We start from the raw sequence: 16,703 nt of genomic DNA on the forward strand, positions 1-16,703 counted from the left end.
TATTGATGCAGGTCATCATTATTATGTGTGTGTGTGTGTGTGTGTGCGTGCATACATGCGCGACATATAAAGTTGTTTGGCGTACACATTTACGTATGATGCATTCTGTGCTAGTCATTATTGAGTGTGAACCTATTATTCAGTAGCTTGTGTGGACATGAAACCTCCGTCTGTTTTGTTGCATTGAGCTACCGTGGCACATGAATATTTGTATTGTTTTAGACAAACATTTCTTATAATTCAGTTACATATAACTGAGGTCTGTATTACATACAAACTACTCTGTTATTAGAGAAGCCTCACATAGAGTTTAAATTTTGAACATTTCCCTATATTGGTATACCTAGAAAGAAATATAAAACCAATGTAAAGCATTTTTACAATGGGAAGTCATAACTGTTGTGCCCATTTTATTAGACGTTAAGTACAGTTTTTGTAAGACAGGACACACCATATGACTGGCTGAAGGTGAGGATCCAGAACCACGGCTGGTGCCTCACATTCCTTGTTAGGTGATTGTACAATATTTATTAAAGATTGCTTACGAATCAGCTGAACAACCTGGCCAAATCTCACTTCACGTGACAGGTGAGCGGCCAGCAAGAATTTTCTGACCTTAGGGGTTTTGCACAAGCAGCCTTTTTGTGAATTGAGTAAATATTGAGTTTTGGAATTAGAAAAAAAAACCGTTTGGAGCATTCTGTTTCTAGCAGTTGCTCTAAACAGTCGGACAGAAGCAAAGTGTGCGAGAGAGCCTGTGGGAAGGAGTTGTGATGGCACCTTTGTTCATCATTTTTACTGTGTTCAGCACGAGTGAGTACTTGCCCATGGTCGGGTCACTGATTGATTGTACAGATTTTGGTTCAATGGTGGTTTGTGCCGTGTAGGTTTAGTAGATTATGGGCAGTTAATTGTAAGAAGTCTGGTCTAGAAAACTGAAATTAATGGCTGTAGGGATCCGTTGCGCTGACCACGCGACACCCTCTGTCCACAAAGGTTGGCACTAAACTTCGCCAACAAGCGGTGGCTGCTTGCAGACAAGAGGCCACAGAGTTTGTTTGAATTGTAAGAAGTTAAAAAAGGGTGTGTAATTGAAGATGGTGTGTGTGTGTGTGTTAATAGGTTGTATGATGTAATTTTTTTTTAATGATACATTACTTTATTGCTGTTGTTTTGAGACATTGAGTTTTTGTGGGTCCCCTTTATGCAAGTTTTCCCCAACGCACAGGTTAAAAGATCCACGAACGTCTTATAGGTGAGTACAGTCACTGACCCCTATCAGGGCACAACATAATGTTTTAATTATCACCATGAGAAAATCATAATCCCAAAATATCGTTCTATATAGGAGAGCTTGCCAAATAGTCAAATTTTCCCACGCAAACTGGACAGAGGGAGCCACCAGAAGAGGCAGAAGCAAAATGGCAACATCAGTTGAGAAAGTGGAGGCTCGTGCTGTGATACAGTTCCTGCATTTACAAAGGAAGTCTGCCAGGGAGATCCACAACCAGATGACCGCTGGGTATCAGGAAGGTGTACCATCATATGACACAGTGGTCAGGTGGAAGAGGCACTTTCATTGTGGACACACAAACCTCGAAGATGAACCCCAAAGTGAAGACCAGCTCTTGCTGAGGAACCAGGAATTGTGGCACAGGTGGAAGTTTTGATCCTATCTGATAGGCGCCTAACTATCGAAGCTATTGTTCATGAGGTCCCCATTGTCATGGGTCAGTTTTCAACATCATCCACGATGAGTTACACATGACAAAGGTCGCTGCGTGTTGGGTACCACAGTTGTTGACACCAGTTCAAAAACAGCAACGGATGGATGTGGCAAAGAAACTTTTGCTGTTGTATCAAGATGAAAAGGTGAAATTTTTTGACTGCCTGATCACAATGGATGAATGTTGGGTCTGTCATTATGACCCTGAAACAAAGGAAATGAGCAAGCAGTGGAACCATGCAGACTCGCTGCCACCAAAGAAGGCCAGATCTCAGCTGTCATCAGGAAAGGTGATGTTGAATGTGTTCTGGGATCAGTGGGGTGTCATCATGACCGATTACGCGCAAAGGATGTCACCATCACTGGCAAGTACTACCAGAAACTTCTGAGAAAATTATGGGAGAAAATCATGAAAACGTGACACGAAATGCTGGGAAAAGATGTGCAACATCTTCATGACAGTGCACCAGCTCATGCTGTTCAAGCTACAACACTTCCTGCCAGTTTGGGATATGAAATTCTCCCCATTCACCATATTCACCAGACCTGGCACCGAGTGACTTCTTCCTGTTTCCATGGCTAAAGAAGCCACTTTGTGGTGATTTCAAGATGTCATTTCTGTAGTGAAGAACTTCCTAAACAGTCAAAAATGAGACCTTCTATGATCAAGGTATCCAGCAGCTAATCCATCGGGGAAAATGTGTGGCCTTGCAGGGGGCATATGTAGAGGACTAACTCACATACAATTTCTTGCACCTGTGTTACTGTTTCTTCTGAGTGATTATTAAAATTTTATGACTTCCTCACATACGCATATGGAATTAAGACCATAGGCTCTGTGGTTTGCTGGCTTCTGGCTTGGTTTGCTCTTTGACTCCAAAGAAGAAAGCACTAGATTCCTTCAAAATGTCAGTGAACTTCCACTGGGCCATAAAATGCCACATCCTGTCTTCTGTTAGAGTTCTTAGAGAGTATTAACTTATATTGAGAAATCAGGAAAACATGTGAATAAAAGGTTCAGTGCAGTGTTAGCATCATTTGCATTTTGCAGTGTGACAACTGCCAGGATAAAGTGCCTTAACTCAGAGTATTTGAGTGATATAGTAAACAGAGGTATACAAGTCTTTCATGATCCTTTCAATTAAATCCACTGTACAGTTATATTTCTCCAAAAGCAGTATCAACACATCTTTATTTAAATTTCTACTTGTAATCAACATACCAAGTACCCACAAAATGACCTTTTCTGTCTGTAATGATCAGTAAAGCATAGTTTATGTTAATTTGACCAATCCTCCATAAAAGTTATCTCAATATATTCATTTCTGATGTTATATCTGTAACTAACTGATCAACAAATTTAATCAGAACCTAGATAACATACAGAAAAAGTCAAATCGTGCTGCAGAATTATGTTTACAAACTGCCAATCAGTTTCAATAACCATGCTCTACTAGTCACTAATTTCCACAGCTGAAGGAAACTTCATACCTATAGAAGAATGTCATGTCACATATGTTTACTCTCAACCAGACAGGGTCTTGTGCACATTTAGCAATCAGAATTATATGAATACTGATATGCAGTGACATTTTGTAACATGTGACTCAGTTCATTTCCCATGCCAGCTGGAAAGTAAGCAACTGCAAACAACTACAGTACCTTGCAGCATTCTGCAAACATGCAGACACAAAAGACTAAATATGTGGAACTTCCAGCAAGCAACATTGTGACATGGTACAAGTCACATATTGGTCTTCTAGTCTAAACCCAGCTCTACAGCTCTATGATTTACTACACACATCAACGTGTATGTGCTGATGAGTCAACAGACAACCCTTGCGACTGAATGACTTATTACAAACATTACAGTTAAATGGCCGTTCCCCAGTATGTACGCGCCTATGTTTTGTCAGATTACCCTGCTCACTGAATGACTTATTACATACATCACAGCTAAATGGCCGTTCCCCACTATGTATGCGCTGATGTGTCTTCAGATGACCCTGACGACTGAATGACTTATTACATACACCACAGCAGAACTGCCGCTCTCCACTGTGTATGCGTTGATGTGTCTTCAGACAACTCTTAAGACTGAATGATTTATTACAAACATTACAGTTAAATGGCCGTTCCCCAGTATGTATGTGCCTATGTATCTTCAGATGACCCTGCTGACTGAATGACTTATTACACATGTTGCAGCAAAATGGTCGCTCCCCACTATGTATGCGCCTATGTTTCTTCATATCGCTCCGCTGACTGAATGACTTATTACACACATCACAGCTAAATGGTCGTTCTCCATTATGTATGCGCTGATGAGTCTTCAGATGACCCTGACGATTGAATGACTTATTACACACATCACAGCAAAATGACCACTCTCCACTATGTATGCGCTGATGTGTCCTCAGATTAAACTGTTGACTGAATGAGTCTCCACACTCATTGCAGGAATATTGCCGCTCCTCACCATGCACAGGTTGAAGTTCATTCAAATTACTCTGGAAAATGAGAGCAAATAACATAAAAATCCTAGTAGGAAGAGAAATGAGTTTGACATCCCAGTGCAGTGAGATGTTAAATGGGTTGGTGTGAGAGGGGGGAGGGGGAGTATATGCCCCTGTGTGGTGTGAGGCTGTGTGTCCGTCAGAACGAATGGCAGTATGTGAACGAATACAAGTTAAGGTGGATTATCACTGTTCAGCAGATTATAAAATTATGCATTTGTAAAGCCGTATGGGACTGATTATTAGTGGATAGAATCCTATAATGAAACACCAAAAAATGCAGAGTTAAAAAATTACAGTAAGACAGTTGCGTATCACCTAGTGAAATCCCTGAAACGACACATTGTCATGATTCAGAGTGATTCTCAACAGGGTTTTGGATTGGGTACTGGATTTATTGATCACATACAGGTTTTAACTACAAATAATTGTAATACTGTCACTGATTTCTACACATTACCAATCACTCCAGCATGTGCTCCTTTCAGTTTCAAGAGGTTTCCTGGCAACAGATTTTAACACAGTAACTGTGACAGTCTCATTGAATTGCACACTCCAAAGATCACTGTAACTACAACACACACAAAGTCTTCTCTTCACTGTCTCACTCTCAACTCGGCACTGACTCCAGCTCACAGTCAAGAGTTACATTATGACTGGCAGTTTACCACCAATTAGTTATCTTGGTGACAAGCCCTTTGTGACTCATAATAATTATTATTATAAGCACTGTCCCCCAGTCTCTGTTTCATGACAGTGAACAGTAGACAGCAAGTATAACATGTAGTTAAACTTAATTTATTATGTAAAATATGCCTTACATGATCTGTCACTACAGGGCCATCATCAGCTTTCATGTTCAAGAGGAGACTGCTCTGTGTACATTAATTCCGAGCACATTTAAATAATACTAGTAGACCCTGGACACCCTATGATGTACCAAAGCACAGCTTACTGCATTCAGTAGAGAAGGAAAAAGTGGAATACCTCTCTTGCTATGCAGGTGATCTCAAACATTCTTCAGTTTACATAGTATTTAATGTCATATATATTAGATCTGCTTAAAAGAAAACAGGAGTGGCACATCACAAGGAGCATTCAACAGACCACACTTGTATAGAGACATTTCAGGAAAATCAATTCAAAATTGAATCAACAGCACAGTGGAATTCTTTCATGTGCACAGAGAGAGATGGGAGATCAGAAAGAAAATTGGCATTTCTGCATATATGTGTTATCTGCCTAACAGTGGACATACAGAGGCATACAGCTCACCTCAGGTTCAGCCTTTATTTCTTGAACTGTTATTCGCAGAGGATCCTCTTCCTCTGCTGCATCTGAGACTTCCTCAGCTTTAACATTCATGGCATGCTCTCCATATGGAACCACTAAAACGTTCTCTGAATTTGAATAGCTCTGTAAAACCATATTGTTATCAATCATGGCTGTAGAACACCATACAAGAAACAGCATATGCTGTCCTTGCTATGACTGTCTTTCATTACATCTAACCCATAACAGTTGTTCTCTACAGATTTCTTCCGTATAGCTTTAAAATCATCAGAAGATATTAGCATGAATTTTCTCATCTCCACGCTGTCCAGGCCAGCTCTGGGGTCCACCTAGCCTCCTATCCAATGGGCACCAGGGCTCTGTGGGGAATAAAGTGGCTGGGTTATGAAGCTGACCACTTATATCCACCTAGTACTGAGGTCAAGAATATGTGGATCTACATATCCACTCCCCCATACACCTTCATGTCATGAAGCTGACCACTCATATCCAACTAGTAACGAGGTCAGGAATATGAGGATCTACATATCCACTCCCCCATACACCTTCATTAGTTAAGAACAGGGTGTTACTTTTCTTTACCTAATAGTATCCTTCCATCTACACATAGGTCTCCCAAGTGGTCTGCTTCTCTCAGCATTTCTGTCCAAAACTTTGCATGGATTTCTCACACTCTCATGTGTGCTACATGACCTACCCACATCACTTTACTTGAGTTGATCACTCTCCTACATATGCCAAACTGTTATAATATCTACACACACACACATAAGAAACTCCCCACATGGATTATGAAAACAAACACAACCTTATCACAACATAGTTTATTTGGCTAAGAGAACTGACATATGAAAATAAAATTCTAGTCTGTGCATACAAGCGCAAGACACTAGTCATGCTTTCTTCCACAGTAGGAAATAATTCTTCAGCTCTCTGCAGTGTAATCCTTGGCACTCTTGTTGCAACAGAATGCACAATCTTTTATAACCTTCAAACTTGTTTATCACTTATGAGATATTGTGGGGTTCATTGGGATTTCCTTACAAGAACCACAGTGACATAACTTTTTGGTTCTAAGAAGTGTACCAGTAACTAACTGTGAATAGTTCCACAAATCTGTAAATACTTTTCTACTACAGAATTTCTCTGACACACTGTTCAGTTTACACAATATTTAATTTCATCGACATTAGAACTTTTTAAAAGAAGATGCAAGTGGCTTGTCACAGGCAAAATTTAACAAACTAAAGGTGTCTGAAGACAGTTAAGAAAAACATCTTGACAGTCCAGTCAGGAGCACAGTGGAATTCTTGCAAGTCCACAGAGATGGAGGTTGGGAAGACAATTGGCATATTTGTGATATCTGCCTAACAATGGACATACAGAGACATACAGCTCACCTCAGGTTCAGCCTTTATTTCTTGAACTGTTATTCGCAGAGGATCCTCTTCCTCTGTCACATCTGAGACTTCCTCAGCTTTAACATTCATGGCATGCTCACCATATGGAACCACTAAAATGTTCTCCGAATTGGAATAGCTCTGTAAAACCATATTGTTATCAATCATGGATGTAGAACAACATACATGAAACAGCATATGCTGTCCTTGCTATGGCTGTCTTTCATTACATGCAACCCATAACAGTTGTTCTCTACATATTTCTTCCCTATAGTTTTAAAATCATGAGAAAGTGTTAGGCTGTCCAGAGCAGCTCTGGATCCAGCCTCCTTTCAAATGGTCACCGAGGCTCTGTGGGGGGTAAAGTGGCAGGGTCATGAAGCTGACCACTCATATCCAACTACTACCTAGGTGAAGAATATGTGTATCTATATATCATCTCCCCTACATACCTTCACGGCGTAGCTAGCGTGTCATTAGTTTAGCAGAGGAACGTTACCTATCTTTACCTAATAGTATCCTTCCATCTACACGCAGGTCTTCCATGTGGTCTGCTTCTCTCAACATTTCTCACACTGGTATGTGTGCTACATGAGCTACCCACATCATTCTACTTGAGTTGATCACTCTCCTACATAATATGCCAAACTGTTATATGTCTACACACGTGTAAGGAACTCCCAGATCGATTATGAAAACAAACACAAGCTTGTCACAACATATTTAGTTTCTTTAAGGTAAAGCTATCCCTGTAACAGATCCACAAAGCCGTGAGACGTCGAGGCTCCCATATTTTCTCTAGAAAATGGCCTCACAGATGGCAGTAAGATTATCAGGCTTCCTTTACGCCCCCAGAAAGATTCTTGGGAGCGGAGGTTGAGTCAACCCCAGGGCTATAATGCGCCTGGAAGGATTAGGTAAATTGGAAAAAAAAATCCACCTCATCGGGACTCGAATCCGCGACCATATACGCTACCGTTAGTTTCTTTGGCTAAAAGAACTAACACCAAATTCTGCTACCGAACACCAAAAAGTTACTCTATCACTGTGAAGAGGTCTCTCGTGCAGCTGTTTAGGATTGGTTCCTGCCCAATACCGGAAATTCTGTTTATTTACACAGCCGGATAGGTGGAAATCAGCTTTGTCACTGGTCAGCAGAACGGCGGAAGGGAGGCACGCTGGCAACTGTTAACACGATTCTCTCAGTCTCCTGCATGAAGTTCTTGTACATTTGCCGTTTTGTAGGGGTGAAATTTAAGGTCTAAATGCAAAATGCGTCCTACCGTTGCGTTGGATAATCTCAGAGCAGCATGTTTGCGAGCTGATCGCCGAAGTGACTGCACAACTGATTGCCTTACTGCCTCCACATTTGCAGGCGTACGAGCATTCCCTTGCCGTCCAGGTGATTTCTTTAAGGTTGAACCTGTGGCACGAAATGAAGCCACCCACCGCAAAATTGTGTTCCGAGTAGGTATCCTAGCGTGACGTCCGAGCTCGAAATGGGTACGGAAGGTTCGTTGAGCGGCGATTACAGACTCTCTATTTCTTAAAAACGTCTCTACGAAGAAAGCACGCTGCTCACCCGACCACTCCATGTTACCAACTGAACTAGTATTCTCCCACCGACCCAACGGTCACCCCGGTAATCCCCACCCGTCGCGGCGGGGTCGCTTGAAATCCATCCATTCTCTCTGACGCAACTTGTAGAATTCTTGTCGTTCTTGTCTGTGCACACAAGCACAATATAGCATGCTTTCTTTCACAGCAGGAAATATTTTTTTCAGTTCTCTGCAGCACAATTCTTGGCACTTTTGTTGCAAGAGAATGCAAAATCTTTCGTAACCTTTAAACTTGTTTATCACGTATGAGCAAAACACATAACCTTTGGGACCACTCATAAAGCTCATAAACAACCCCTTCTAAACTCCATGTTATTGCCGGTCAAGATCGTCAAGACTGTTACCATGACGTCTCGAGCGAATTACTTCTGCCATCTGTACCCACCCTACCCGAAATAAGTACAGAATTGAAGAAAGCCGTCTTCTGGGGTGTGGCGCCATGTAGAAATTGTGTTAACGGACGTTTCGGAGGAACGTATCGCCTGCATCTTCAGGGTAGAAGACAAGAAGAAATCTGCGAGCGAACCAGCAGAGCAGGTGCAACAGGCTGAGTCCAGTCCAGTTAACACAGCTGTATATGAGAAGGAGAGAAGTGAGAGGAAGTGAGTGTGGCTACATAGGAAATAGTTGTGAGGGGTGGAGAAGGGTCTGGTGGAATAGCCAGCAGGTAGTGGGACAGAGCTAGTATTGAGCGTATTGAGTATGTGTTAGGGGGAGAAAAGGGAAGGTTAAATGGAGGGCATTAACCCTGTAGCTCGGGGGCTGCGAAGGATCTGAGTGGCCTATAGAGTTGGCCTCATTTCGGATGTTACTGGAGGGAACAGATGAGAGGCTTCCATGACTTGCCGAGATAAAACCCTGCCTCTCTGTTCGTACTGTCATTACAGGGCATTAACCCTGTAGCTCGGGGGCTGCGAAGGATCTGAGTGGCCTATAGAGTTGGCCTCATTTCGGATGTTACTGGAGGGAACAGATGAGAGGCTTCCATGACTTGCCGAGATAAAACCCTGCCTCTCTGTTCGTACTGTCGGGATCGTCGGGATGGAGTTCAATCTCAATGGCCTCCCTAATGATGCGATCCATATAACGGGTCTTGGTAGCGAGGTACAAAATTGCCGCCAGCGCCGAGAGCACAATCGGTAAAAAGGTATGCTAACATAGGAGCTGCTCTTGTATGCTCCTCTCCCCACCAAGGAAGACGTTTGTAAGAATAGTAGTAAATAATTTTGCAACCAGATCTCTTGTCCTGCAGAGGTTCTTAGTCCCCATATCCTTTCTATTAATTGTGTTCAGTATCATTTCCCTCACATCTTTCAGGAGGATATAATAACTTGGCTCCCCCCCCCCCCCCNCCGTGACTGTTGCTATAACAACGATAAACAAACCGGGTTGCATACATGTTTTCGAATGTTACTGTTCGAAGCAGTTTTTTGTGACTACCAATTTATATTTTAAATTATTATAATCACAAGCCTCATATCTTAGCAATAAAATAAATTCTAAATATGCCACCAAAGAAGACCCAGGGAGTAGGAAGTGGAACAGCAAAAGTTGTAAGTGAAATTATTTTTATTTGATCCTGTATTTTCAAAGCCTTATGGCCGTTGTCGACAGAAATAATGGACTTGGCTGTATTCATTCCACAAAATCACTATATTCTGGGCTCTAACTAGTACAATACAATATATATGGATAAATACCGTCTTAAGTGCAACAAATTTTATTGTAGTTTTTACTTCTTTTCCTCCTCCACACTACATGTTTCGGCCCTAAATGGCCATCATCAGGTGTGTATCACTCACGTAGCTGTTACACTGCTTGTTAAAATTTAAAATTACCAGTCTTTCTAATTGTATAAAATCTTTGTTAATCTACACGCGTCGATTTGATTTTTAAATTAGCACTTTTTAAAACTTAATTCAAGTTAAAATGTCTATAAGATCTCTGTTCTTTCTTTTTCAAATTTTTAGTTAAAATTTTTTCAGGGTACATGCCCTATATCTACGGTGCTGCAGCGGCCACTTCTTGTTTTTATCGTTGTTCATGTGTTGTTCAGTGTAGGCGCTCTCTGTGTGTGTCGCTGCTTATCTTTAATACGTACAATACAAATTTAATTTCAATAAGAGCTGATGACTTGGGAACATTAATTTTCATACTTTGAGCTTCAAAATGTCAAGTGCTAGCTCTCAATGCATGTTAATGTATTAGGGAAGCAAAAATGTGTAGGGTTATTGAGAAGATGGCTGACTAGCTCATACCTTAGGCATTACTGGCTGAATATCTTGTAACAACAGTACTGCCAATGGACAAATTGCATAACTGGGTCTCTCCATGTCAGATGAATATAGGCCACAGCCTGACTTCAGAACTGAATGATATTTTGTAAGGTAAGTATTCCTGCAAAACTTTTCTGCTCCATGGCCACAAGATTTTGGAAAATCTGTCAACAGTGTGTTTTGTTCACAAGCTGCAGAAAAAGTGGCATTACTTCTGCCCAAATTAAGACACAGAACCCATTTTATGCTCACATCAAAGCTAATAAAATGAATTTACCAGTTATTTATTGCACCAATATATTCAGAAGTTATATTTTTATGGTTTTCAAAGTAGCAGCGAGCTGGCTGTAGGGTGGAAAGCTCTGGAGGTGGACTTCCCACTGGGTCTATGTGACTGCTCTCAGATTCGCCTAATGGTGTTGCTGCTAGGAGACTCATTGCTGCTGTTTTCACTCAGATGAGCTCTCTCGACATAAGAGTATCCCCATCTGACTGACTAGCACGATGTGGTCCACTTCATTATCCACTGTTGCTAGCTATGTCCAGCCCAATGGGCGTTGGCACTACAACTGATCTAGAATGTATGAAGTTCTGCTGCCTCGTACCTCATATATCATGTGGAATAGTTCGTGGGCACAGGGTCAACTTCATCCAGCCAATCATGTTATAATAGCAGTGACTCCACGTGAAGTAACGAGGAAGTGAAACCTTCACTTTCAGCTTCCTTTTAGCCAGTCAAGAACAGGATACTTCTTGACTTTGGCTCAATGGAACTGCACTAATTCTGCAATATATATATTTCAGTTAGGTGGAGTCCATATTAGATGTGATAATTTACAAATGAAGACATTATATCAGAATGAAATGAATTTGATTTTACCTGTATTGTTTCTCACAAGCAGACATTTCTTCATGAGGCCAACTACTCATAATGTTGCAAATTAAAGTTAAATGTAAGTACTTTTGATATTGCCTTTTCAGACTTCACTAAAGGTGGTGAAAGGTAAAGGTGGTTCGGGGAAGACCACATCTGATATAGCAGTAACGGATGAATTGGACTCGTGGATGAAAACAAAGCAGATGATCAGACCTGAAGACCAGGTGGAACTCAACGAACAGGTAGAACTATGTTTCTGTTGTGTGAAAGCTTATTAATTACACGTGGGCTGGGAGAGCTCAGTTGGTATAGCATCTAATCTACAGACTGGATGAGTGAAAGACCTGGATTTCATTTTTGTTTGGTGCAAGAGATTTATCTCTTCTGTACAGCATTGAAGTCACTGAGGATCACCCAACCTCCTGGGTAATGGGTATTAGGTGTCCTTTCCCCATTAGGAAAACTGCCAGGGTATGGAAACTGATCATTCACCTCTAACTAGTGCCAAGTTGAAGCATGTGTGAAGCTATGCTTCCACTCAACATAGTGCCAACATAGTGCAGTGCTTGATTAAGTACAGGAACAACATTGCTTTTGTGATATGCAGTGGTGTGCAGTGGATAATATTGTCATTCTGGAATCCAAACTATGTCAAAAATTGTATGGAACCTACATTTCAGTGGAAACAGTAGTTCAGTCAGTATAGTGAGTAGGCTAATGGCTGGAAAACTAAGGAGTTAGGAGATTGATTCCTGACAGGAGCAAGAGATTTTTCTCTTCTCCACAGCATTCAGGTTACATCTGTGGCTCACACAGCCTGCTATCTAATAGGTATTATGGGTATTTTCTCATGGAGTTAAGTATCCAAGGCATGACCACTCACCTCCATCTATTGACAAGGTTAAAAATGTGTTGAATTTTGCCTCTGCTTGCTCACACATCTTCATTGTGTGGTGTTTAATTAAGCACAAGATAAACATATAAGAAATAAACCAATACATCAAAGTATACTTACTCTTCTAAGGTTTTGTAACAATCAAAGTAAACTTCTATTCTGGTCCTGTTCAAAATGATGTGATATTTTATTTCATATGATAAGTTTAATATATTTAAATTGGCGAGAATATGTCCCAAACTGCTTCACGCTAAATATTGTCAAAGTGAACATATTAAATATGGGGCATACATATGGAGTGATAACAGATACAGTGGACATTATAAGACCACATAAAAAAGTAAAATACTTGAACACTTTGGAAAAATTGCCAAATTGTCATGTGTATGGAGTGCCAATAGACCGAGTTTGGGTTAGTAATTAGATATATTGAACACTCTAACACACAACCTGTGACTACAATTTACAAATCACTGTCACACACAAACTACTGTTCTCAATCTGTTACAGTCTCTATTAGCCGTTTCTTGATTGAGGTTTTCAATGGTGGGCATTCCCCTTCCTCTGGGTTTCTGAACTGTCCCCAGCCTCAGCTACCAGCTTCTAACAGCAACCACAACAGTCCTCTCACTAACTCACCAACTGACCAACTTGCCAACCAACTCTTCACTAACTCCTCACTTGACCTACTTATAACAGCTCCACATGAACAGTGTAGAAAACACTGCTCCTCTGTTGCAGTGCGATTGTTGCCGTGGAATTGTTGCATTTGTGTCTGTTGACAGGGCTATACCTAGCAGCGGCTGTTGTACAGTCACTAATTTCATGATCGTGTACATGCCAGACTGTACATAAAATCAATAAAAATTACTTAAACCTTGAATTGGCAGAAGAAAAATTTCAGACAAGGGGGTGGGTTCAAAGGCCGCCTGTCACTTCTCACACCGTTGAACCCACCCCCTTGTCTGAAATTTTTCTTCTGTGCATTCAAGATTACTCTTGGCCTTGTTTAAAGTTACGTGACACTTGCTTTAGCAGCATACACAACCTGCCCCCTTTTATAAAACCAGAACTAGTACATGAAATAACCAGAACAGCTACACACAGTACAAAGGAAAGAAACCTGCACACCAAAACTCTTAGCTAACATTACATTCACACAGATAGAATAACAGCATATCTCTTAAATAGAACACTGATATAACCCACTGTTAACACAATACAGATAACCAGACCCACAACACGTATGAACAACAAAAGTAACACCGGCATGATAATCTAAAGAAAAACTTAAAATAAAATATTTTATGAGCATTTTACATTACTTGTAAAATGTAAAATACAACAGCATAACAACAGCAGCATTTTTCATCTACAATCTTATACCCCTGATGATGGTCAGTTAGGCCGAAACATGTAGTGTTAAATAAAAAATAGAAGGTGACAAAGAAGTGTTAATTTTATATATGGATGAAGTTGCACAGAGACAGTGAAGTGAGAGTACTAAATTAAGGTTAAGCACCATTAATGCATATTTTCTTTATGTACAGGACCTGAAGGAGGAAATTACTCGAGTACTTACAATGCAAAATCCTCAAATTCCTTCTAATATTGTTGAATTCAGTTTTAAGGAAGGTCGCTTTACACCTGTACCACCAGTTACACAAACAATATTGCTCTTGGAAATTGAAGGTACCATCCTGTGTAAGGACTCAGATGAAGCAAAATTCCAGTTGGAAGGAAATTTGGACTGTATGTATACATATAAAATGTTTTAGGTACCATTTATAAATTCACTATAGTTGTTCCAGTTTTATACAATGACATTAGAGTTGATGCCACGTTGGAAAGAGTGGTAGTGATAATTAGTAGTAGTAGTAGTAGGAGCAGCAGCAGCAGTAGTAGTAGCAGCAGTAGTAGTGGTGGTGGCGGTAATAGTAGCATTAGCAACCGCATTAGCAATAGCAGTAGTTTCTGTAACATATTTACATTTGATAGCTTTAAAATTTTGATTCGCTCAGAGCATGACATCTTGCCTAAATAAGACTTTAAGAATGAAAGATTCATAGGGCTGGAAGTCAGCAGTATGAAAGTAGGCTTTATGAGTTTTGTGTGGAAGACCTGGTTTATGTCGTTTGTTTATTTGTTTTGTAATAAGCCTCAGTGGGTTTTCATATCTCTCTGTACAATACAACTGTACTACTGCTGTGTGAGATTATTAGTGTACACATGCCCATTGTAAATAGTACTAATTCTGCCCTTACATATCTGCCAATAATCTATTGTCAGTTGTTGTTATCATGAAAAATGCTAAATTAGATTTTATTTTTTATATTTTATGTTATGATTGGATTGTGAACATGGAAAACACAGTCCCTAGTCAGAACACAGTTATATCAATTGTTTCTGTTATCTTGGCATGGTTTAATAAAGCACTGCCTGGTATGATACAACAAGGTCATTGAATATGTTGATACTGGGGATATATGATGTGGAATGCTTTTTCATTTTAAAGTTGAAGATCAAGACAAAAGCATGAAAAGAAATTCTGAAGAATTGAATGAAATTATTTTAGAGGATGAAAATGCAGAGAAAGAGAATACAGAAATAGAGTATGAGGGAAAAGAAGATGAAAATGAGATTGCTAAAGAAGGAGAAGATAAACAAGGAGAGGGAGGAGGAGGAGGAGGAGGAGGAGAAGGTGAAGGTGAAGGTGAAGAGGAAGCAGAAGTAGTATCAGCAGTGCCAACAAAACAAGCGCCTGGAGGGTCTGCTCATTTTATAAAATCAGGTGCAAAGAAGCTCACCAACCAGTTCAATTTTTGTGAACGAGGAGCGCTTACATACAATAATCCATTCAGGGTAAGTTTTAGTACAAATTACGGCTAGATCTAGTCACAGTGTAAGTTGTTTCCACAGTCATGAGTAAGTATTCTAAACTGTTGTACACATATTTCCTACATGCGTTCTTTACAGTTTTTTGTTCCTCACAGCATAAGTGTTTACTTATTTGTGATAAAAATAAATTATTGTAACTCTCATGTGTTTTTCTGCCTCACTGGCAGTTCTTCTGTTCACCATTGTTCATACAGAAATCATGAACACAGTGGCTGGTGGAAATCATTTCAGGCATTGACAATGACCTGCATGTGTTCTTACAGAGCTAGTCTCACTACACGATCATAAAATACTGTTGCACGTATTGGGTTGAATGTTCATCATGTCAAAGACTGATGAGGTCTTCTTATGTATAAAAAACACTTTTTGATATTGCGAATATTTAACAAAATAGAAGGAGAAATACAATAATATGAGGCTGCACATTGTGATGTCTGTAATATAATTATTTTTTCAACAATAGGTGCAGTAAATGAACCAGTGAGGTTTACAAATTTGCAAAGAAAACATGTGAGAAATAAGTATAATTTAAATCAGATTACTTCTTTCAATTTTTGTTTTAAACACTCAAGATTAATTTATTTTCAGAATCTTGAAACACAAACTGTGCCTCCCCCACGAGCTAACTTCGCAGGACAAGTCATGCAGTGGATAATTTATGATGCATACCAGCAAGATTTTGAAGTGCAACAGCGGGAGAAAGAGAAAGAAAAGAAAGATAAAGTTGTTCCAAATCAGAAACCTGAAGCCAAGAGAAAGGATCTTCAAGCAACAGCAGATATCTCCAACCGTACTCTTCTTGCAATTAAAACTCTTGAAAGAATGATAAATCAAAACACATTTGATGAAATTGCACAAGGTTAGTGAAGTGAAACATGTAATAATTTGGGAACTGGATAGATTATCGTAATCATTTCTCATAATTGTTCAGCATACAACTTATGAGGAAAATTATAATAAGCACAGGCCACTTGATGGAATGTTACCTATGATGCTGAGTTGCACAGTACTAGAACTGTGGCACTAGCAAGCAGTGTTGTACCCCTCTCATAATGCAGAGGTGTCACCCAGTTGCCTGATCACACCGAGTATTTTGTTTAACAGTTTGGAGTGTGTGTATAGTGATACTTCAATTTTACACTTTAAGAGACTGTCTAAAGTAAATGTAAAATTGGAGAAATGAGAAATGGTATAATGTAAAGA

General features: G+C 40.0%; 2 protein-coding genes across 12 annotated transcripts in view; one reads left to right on the forward strand and one right to left on the reverse strand.

Annotated features, from left to right (window-relative positions):
- LOC111868603 (dynein intermediate chain 2, ciliary) overlaps window positions 1–16,703 on the forward strand; it is a 51,278-nt gene that overhangs the window by 15,424 nt on the left and 19,151 nt on the right. For 2 of the 5 annotated variants that reach the window (XM_023859399.2, XM_033753114.1), the window contains exons 1-5: window positions 9,938–10,107; window positions 11,812–11,949; window positions 14,153–14,354; window positions 15,118–15,464; window positions 16,089–16,359. In XM_023859399.2, coding sequence (XP_023715167.1) covers window positions 10,060–10,107; window positions 11,812–11,949; window positions 14,153–14,354; window positions 15,118–15,464; window positions 16,089–16,359 — 1,006 coding nt within the window. In that variant the 5' untranslated portion in view covers window positions 9,938–10,059. Of the gene's footprint in view, window positions 1–5,080; window positions 5,246–9,057; window positions 9,157–9,937; window positions 10,108–11,811; window positions 11,950–14,152; window positions 14,355–15,117; window positions 15,465–16,088; window positions 16,360–16,703 lie in introns of those variants that run through there. The other 3 variants (XM_023859400.2, XM_033753113.1, XM_023859401.2) reach the window with 3 other exon arrangements.
- On the reverse strand, window positions 998–9,007 carry LOC111868605 (gastrula zinc finger protein XlCGF7.1-like). 7 transcript variants are annotated; one of them, XM_023859412.2, is made up of 4 exons: window positions 8,219–8,644; window positions 6,936–7,076; window positions 5,518–5,658; window positions 998–4,236 (listed from the first exon to the last, which is right to left on the reverse strand). In XM_023859412.2, exons 1-4 carry the CDS (start codon window positions 8,528–8,530, stop codon window positions 3,511–3,513), a joined length of 1,320 nt encoding a protein of 439 aa, XP_023715180.1. In that variant the 5' UTR covers window positions 8,531–8,644; the 3' UTR covers window positions 998–3,510. The 7 variants fall into 7 exon arrangements, with proteins under 7 accessions (XP_023715180.1, XP_023715182.1, XP_033609006.1 ...); XM_023859414.2 differs by having other exon boundaries at window positions 8,385–8,627; XM_033753115.1 differs by lacking the exon at window positions 8,219–8,644 and adding an exon at window positions 7,941–8,207.

This window comes from Cryptotermes secundus, unplaced genomic scaffold, assembly GCF_002891405.2.
Source record: "Cryptotermes secundus unplaced genomic scaffold, Csec_1.0 scaffold610, whole genome shotgun sequence".
Taxonomy (NCBI): domain Eukaryota; kingdom Metazoa; phylum Arthropoda; class Insecta; order Blattodea; family Kalotermitidae; genus Cryptotermes; species Cryptotermes secundus.

Coding starts and splice junctions, on each gene's coding strand:
- LOC111868605 (XM_023859412.2), bottom strand. CDS start 8,530: ATGGAGTGGTCGGGTGAGCAGCGTGCTTTCTTCGTAGAGACGTTTTTA. Junction 7,077..8,218: donor TGAGATTATCCAACGCAACG/GTAGGACGCATT, acceptor ATGGTTTTACAG/AGCTATTCCAATTCGGAGAA. Junction 4,237..5,517: donor AAATAAAGGCTGAACCTGAG/GTGAGCTGTATG, acceptor CTCATTTTCCAG/AGTAATTTGAATGAACTTCA.